Genomic DNA, 7,165 nt, shown 5'->3' on the forward strand with positions numbered 1-7,165 from the left:
ATTTATGCGAGTATCGTTCGTTGCCATCCCCTCGAACGTGACCATCTTTGGCCGTCTACATGTTGGATTTCTTTGCGACAGCCATTAATTAGAATCTGTGTCGCGAGTTTCAAACTACGAGATCAAAGAGCGAACGACGGAAGAGTATTGTACATGGAATCGAGAGTCATCATGCATGTTTTCTCGTCTGACCTATTCTCGTTCATCCTCGCTACCACTCGGACGAGCATCTGACTCTGATTACATACAGTAACTACATCCGTAACTTGCGATTGCGGAAGTGAAGCCTTTTCCCCCTCACTAATTGATATATTATTACACATATCGCGATGATCCGTGTCAGAATTATTCAGTCCAAAGCTATTTTCGAGTGTTTCACATGATTGCTTTAAATATTTCGCGTAAATTGCGAGTACAATAATGTTGATAAATACGCCCGTGACAAGTGTGGTTAACAACGCGGATTAATGGCTTGGCAGAACAAGCGATGGGCTGCATCCTGTCGTGTAATAGCCACCGCGAATTTGCAATATGTTAATTTTTGGTAATCTCCGGTTATTACATAATGAATCGCGATAATATTAAAATAACAGCTGGCCCAAATTAGCTCCGGTGTCAAAAAGGCAAAACGTAAAAGCATTGACGTGAGAAAAATCAATAACATTATATGGGATTATAAAGTGTTGATACACTGAGCGACGTTATCAACGTTTATCAACACTTTGCAAGTCCATGAAATCTTATTCGATTGAATGTTTTTGCGTTGTCATTTCGGAGCTCAAATTGGAGAAGCCTGATAATACAAAGCGGTAATAGTAATAGTGCAATTTTTAGTATTCCGTACGACACGCTCGTGTAAATACCGATTTTGCGAGGAAAAGTCGATGACCTAAGTTGCATGAAATGAAAATAGTCGAGATCCAACGACGGGAATCAATGACCTTTAAATCCACCAGCGCGATAAAACGCTTCGGCAGTCACGAAACATCACCGTCAGATATATGAGGGAATTTGCAAAGCAAATTTTCCGGATTTTACCTACGGTCGCGAATTTTCATTCCGTTCACCCTTCGCTTCGCTTTAATCTCACTGCCATGATATGAGCTTTCAGTTTACCGACTTTTTATGTGATTGCGAGCGCGAGAAAATGAAGAGTCAACGCTTCGTGCACAAAGCTCACGTGCATATTCATTATTAGCCCGGGTGCCGACAAATTAGCGTTTCCGACATTTATCAACGTAGCGTAACTATTCAACGAGTGGAAGTAAAGAGGATTCCTTATCTACATGATGATGTCAGCGAAAAAATTGTGGTGTTATAGTGTCTTAAGTTGCAAGTACCTACAATTAAATGGCTTACTCTCGTTCTATTAAAACTAAAGTCAACTACAGGCGAAAAAAAAAATGAAGCTTCCGAAAGAATCCTAAAACTATATGGCGATAGCTTTGTGGAAGTCGTATAAAAGATGCAATGTTTCATTAAAAAACTTTTAAACGTTGCGTTCACGGTCGCGCCATTTTCTTCAGGCTATTTTGCCATTTCGTGCTCTCGTTTGCAACACGCGCGTGCAAAAAAAAAAAACGTTATGAAAACAGCAAAAATGTTATCGCTCTAGAACTTTGAAAGTGACATAACTCGAAGAATTTTTTCAGAAAGAGGGAAAAACTATTTTTCAACTTAACAGAAAATAATTAACTATAGATAATCAAGTAATATTGACAAAAAAAAATATTTTTAACATTATCAAACGTCCCTTTGTTTCGTTTCATAACCCTTGAAAAATCATTCTTTTTGAGTTGTGAATGGTACTGTTAACGCTTTTAATTAGCTGTTGCAAATGCGTTTTGCATGTTGTGGCTTATCTGGATCTACAGCCCTTTAGACATTTTTCGTTCGGAAACCCAGTCCTGCGTTCTGTAACAATAATCCGCAAAACGCGAAAGAAAGTTTAAAGATCCGGTCTAAATAAAGTCGCAACACAGATAAAATGCATTCACAACGCTTGTCGTGACAACCAATTAAAGTGTGCGGTCAATAATATTACTGACACTTCTAATTGACTGTCGCGACAAGTTTTATGAATGCGACTGCCACTTTTCGATTAACGTTTAACTGGAAATCGATGACTGTCCTGCTAGAGATCTCACTGTCTAGCCGAAGGATTGAAATTTTAATAGATCTGTTCGCGTTGCTTGAAATCTTCAAAAAAATTTTGCATAAAATGAGATAAATATGTAAGGTACGTAGAACGGGGCTTTTTCACGGGACAATTCAGACCAGAGGTAGTATTTACGTTTCTAAACGGCGCAGATTCGACATTCGAAGGTCATGTTTACGCTTTCAAGAAGCAATCGTGTTCGTGCATTGTAGTTGTAAGCACGTCACTGCAAAGGAAAAGTAGTTTACTGCCGTAGTTGAAGCTTCTGTGACTGAAGTTGAAATTGATGGAATAGTCTCGTTCTACTCTATTTGGACGTTGAAGGGAAAGACAGAGAAGACGCTGAGTGCAAAAATTGCAAACACAACGTGGACAGACCTATTGTGTTGATTAAAATAAAATCGTCAAATCTAATCCTTTTACTGGAAATATCTCTCTCTAAAAAATCAAAGAAAAATCAACGCATGCACTTAGGCCATCGAAATTTTTATCTAGAGATTTCCATGTGTCCAAAAAACCATGTGTAGAAGCACGACTGCGATTGTCAAAATTACGCTTATCCAAAAAAAAAAAAGAAGCAGGCATTTCTTTTTTCATCACCGTTAAAGCCCGTTTTCACCCCCGTTTCGATTAAAGCCTCGCTATTCGACACGTCGAAATATATTTCCAGATAACAGCAGGTTAAAGTGTCGCGGAACTTTTTTGTTACCGAGACGCGAAAAGTGCGAAATAGCGATGGCGATAATTTATTAACGTCCCGGCAGAGAGTAACGTTGCTTCTTAGCGCAAATAGCTTCCAAACACGAAGAAGAAACATATGCAGGACGCTCATGCGCAAGTTTAAATAGCGGATTAGAGGGAAGGACGTTTCATTTGTCAAACTGCTCGTGCTGTGAGATATCCTGTTACCATAATTTGCTGTAAGCAACGACGAGCGGCAACCAATGATCCATGGATGCTCATATTCGTATTTCATGATTTGCGAGATATCACGTCGCGAGATATTATTAGAGAGACGTGAGTTATTTCGATTTTACATAAAGAAAGTGAAGTCAACGATTCATACGTTAGTATCGTAAGACCGTTATGACATCATGTGTCATCTCGCAGAAAAGAGCCAAGGAGAACCGCATTACTGTGGAACTGCATTTATTAATTCCTCGAAGGCCGCGCGCACATTAACAAAGAAGAAAGTCTCGAGTGCCTCGAGGGGTCTCGAAATTTCTCAACGTCCCGTTACGTTATTGCGTCACGGAAAAAAATGCGCGGAGCTTTTTTGCGGAAATGACGTAGCGAGACGCAGGAACGCGAAGACATAGGATAGCGAACGAATGCGGAATGCCGAATGACTAAAGGTGTAGTAATCGGAGACTATTGAATTTCTCTGTTACAGAAGGTGGACCCCGAGCTGATATTTACCAAACAGGAACGAATTGGGAAGGGTAGCTTCGGCGAGGTTTTCAAGGGTATCGACAACAGGACCCAGCAGGTTGTGGCCATCAAGATTATCGATCTCGAAGAGGCGGAAGATGAAATCGAAGACATACAGCAGGAAATTATGGTACTGTCGCAGTGTGACAGCCCATACGTCACCAAGTATTATGGATCTTATCTCAAGGTAGGTAAAAAGAAAAAAGTACACTCTTCCTTGGTATGTTTCGAGAAACCGGAAAACTCGGTTGCGCGTTATTAGGGCTGTCAAATGATATTTGCTCTGAATGATATTTGCTTAGAATAAAATACTAGCCGAGGCACTCCTCTTTCTGTCACTGTTCTGTTCCAACGAATCGCAGCCGTGTAATCACATAGGCACAAAAATAAAAGGCTACTCGATCGACGGCGCTTGGCTGTTACGCCCCAACATTTTTCATACGGCAAAGAATAGGAAGGGCTTGACGGTCGGTTAACTATTGCTTCCGGCTCGGCTGTGTCGCGTCGTCCGTTGCTTCCGCTTCCTGCGAGAGATTCAACGAGCACAATCGGGGGAATATCACAAATCCCCGCGATTCGTTCTGTGGCGTCGTAATAATAAAAGTGATTTTTATTTCGCGATTTCACAAATGTCTCGTCGTAAATTATTAATTTATTAATTTTCAATGTAATAATTGAAATTAATAGAATTATTGAATAATAAAAGTGATTTTTATTTCGCGATTTTTAATGTCTCGTCGTAAATGATTAATTTATTAATTTTCAATGTAATAATTGAAATTAATAGAATTATTAAATATATTTCTGCAGAAAATGTATCTATATTTTTTCAATGAAACGCACGTTGCAATAGCATTCATTTTTTGAACAGTTACCGCATACAAAAGTTGCGTAAAATCTGAATCCATTTACTAAATAGAAGCGCGACAAATAATGAATATTAAATTGATTAATTAATAAGCAAGCCAACTGCTGAAACGGACGTTGTCCATTTTTCTACTCGGTATTGGCACAACTAACGAGAATATAGTAATATTAGATAGTAACTGGATAGGTGTCTAGCAAAACTGCATACATTTCTACCAGGGAGAAAACATCCATATACATATTTATTTATTTGTTTACACATTAAAGTAATAAATAAGTTGATAGAATTATTAGAAATTCGATTGAAAAGAAAATTTCTTTTAAGGCTCATAGTTGTCTATCTAAGAGAAGACAGTTGCTCACTTCAAACGAATACGATTTTATACCGTTCTATACCGTGTACGCCGGGAAAATCATGTCGATCAACGGGATCGAGCGCTTCGTTAAAAGGTCGCGGGCGGTCATTTGCATAAGTCTCGTGTTCCGCTGGCTTAAACCTGGCGAACCACGACGAGGAGATATTATGTTTTACGTGATTGTCGACACGCTTTCAATGGTGGTTGAAAAGCGATGGGTTTTCTCGCTCGTATCGTTCTGTTGCATTACCGGCAAGCTATTCGCGATATTGTAGAGGAGAAAAGACAAGAGAAACATGCATTAAATGAATGCGTTTCAGTCTGCAGAAAATCGTGATGTCGGAGAATCAGTGTATTATTACTGAAAAACAGTAAATATTCGCTAATGATTACATCAATTATAAGTGCAGCACTGATTCTCACTTTTAGAGAGTACAATATTATATATTTTTTTCTAATCTTTAAACCAACAATTTCATTTTTGGACTTTGAGTATTACTTATAGTATATAAAATTCGATTCTTTAAAAACTACCTGCTGATAAGAGTTATAAGTACATTTCAAATTTCGCAGATATTTAACTTACCAAATTAACTAACTAATCGGGATTGATTACCTCGCAAGTACGATGTATGAAATAGTATTTCTTATGAATATTACTCGAAAGAAAGTGAAGCTTAAATATTTAATTTTTAATTTTCAATTCACATTGAACTTGATTTTATCCTTAGTAATTAGCGGCGCTTCCTGATACCGACAATTACTTGGCCTAAAATGTTGTAGCAACAGAATAAATCATAAACTTCATGGCCCCCTTTAACAGAGTGACACAGTAAATCTACGCGATTGTTATCGAGGATTGTTGAAGGAAGACCGTTAATTGCAGCAAAAGGGGAAGAATTGCATGCCGATCCCTCGCGAAGCTGCAGGGACGAGAAAACGGATTACTTTTACGCGCCCCTCCTATTAACCCTCCTTCGTTTTCGTGGCTAAAGACCGTGGAAGCTCAGTGTGATTACTTATGAAATGAAGCGACGCTCGATATCGCGCCCGGCCGGAGAGAAGTTTCCTTAATGACCGCCGCGAAACGTTCATTAACGATCGTTAGTTAGTCGCTCCCGCGAGCGTGAATACACTCGGGTTGGAAATACGTTCTCGCCAATTTGCGCGGCGACGTTCGCGATTTGAAAAACTGGGCGCGGGCGTTTCCCGCTCACGCGCGCTCGCATAAATAATTGTGCGAACATTAAGCGATCGTAATTATCAAGCTTCGCGATTGATAATTACGAAAGAACGCCGCGATCCCGCGCAGCGGAGCGTTACAAATGGCACGACTCGAGCCTGTCCGACTCGAGGAGGTGTACAAATGTATATAATTAGCGTAGTCACGAGACGATTAACCAATGAGAGATCTTATTTATCGCGTGGACGAGAGAGAAATGGTCTGGTTTGTGCAAGGTAAAATCTATTTAAAGCGATGGGGAAACCTGCGATGGGGAGGAGGAACTCCGGTCGCTCCGGTAAATGTCAAAAGCCGCAGAGCGAGCTGCCGCGATATTTCCGCGTCCGCAACCTCCCAAACTCTCTCTCTCTCTCTCTCTCTCTCTCTCTCTCTCTCTCTCTCTCTCTCTCTCACCGTCGAACATTTTTCCATTCCCCCGCATGATGCGAGAGAGGAACAATGGCACGTTTCCGCGATGACACATCGACGGTGGTTATCGGGAAGATGAAGGAAGGCAGGCGGGTGCCTACGCGCCCGTCTACGCGCCTGATGTCATCGTGCAACGGATGTATCTCGCGATCGCCGTGGCTTTCCTGCCTTCGGAAACTGTTATTAAGACAGGACCAAGTCGGTCAACAACGGTTATCGGGTGACGGCACTCCTCGATCCGGTAGCTGCTTGCTCACCGCAGGGCGCCGGACGAAATTTTCCCGGCGCACGCGATAGAACGGTATAATGTCATATTCGTTCGAAGATGCGCAGATATTTTCTTTTGGAGAATTCTGAGCGTTTAAAAAATATGTATTACCTTGAAAAATTATATATGTAACGTTATTTCGTATAGTATTACTTTTAAAAATATTTTTAATAATTTTACCGAGACCTTGTTATTATATTTTATTATAAAAATTAATAAATAAATAGCTTCCTCCTTTTCAGCGTGCGCTCGAAAAAATTCGTTTCAAGCAAGCGGATTTTTCTAGGGAAATTCTGAGTCTTGCTAAAAGATATTGCATTTTTTTAAACGTATTATTTTCTAATATGGGCTTTAAAAATATTTCTAACTTATTATTTTATCGAAAAAAATTATAAATAAATAGTGAATGGTTTTTCCTACAGCGCTTAAAATAT

General features: G+C 39.8%; 1 protein-coding gene across 3 annotated transcripts in view; it reads left to right on the forward strand.

Moving 5' to 3' along the window:
* Positions 1 to 7,165, forward strand: part of LOC108746075 (serine/threonine-protein kinase 24-like) — a 79,356-nt gene that overhangs the window by 60,048 nt on the left and 12,143 nt on the right. For all 3 annotated transcript variants that reach the window (XM_018482599.1, XM_018482597.1, XM_018482598.1), the window contains exon 3: positions 3,552 to 3,776. In XM_018482599.1, coding sequence (XP_018338101.1) covers positions 3,552 to 3,776 — 225 coding nt within the window. The remainder of the gene's footprint in view (positions 1 to 3,551; positions 3,777 to 7,165) is intronic.

Source organism: Trachymyrmex septentrionalis, unplaced genomic scaffold, assembly GCF_001594115.1.
Source record: "Trachymyrmex septentrionalis isolate Tsep2-gDNA-1 unplaced genomic scaffold, Tsep1.0 scaffold16, whole genome shotgun sequence".
Taxonomy (NCBI): domain Eukaryota; kingdom Metazoa; phylum Arthropoda; class Insecta; order Hymenoptera; family Formicidae; genus Trachymyrmex; species Trachymyrmex septentrionalis.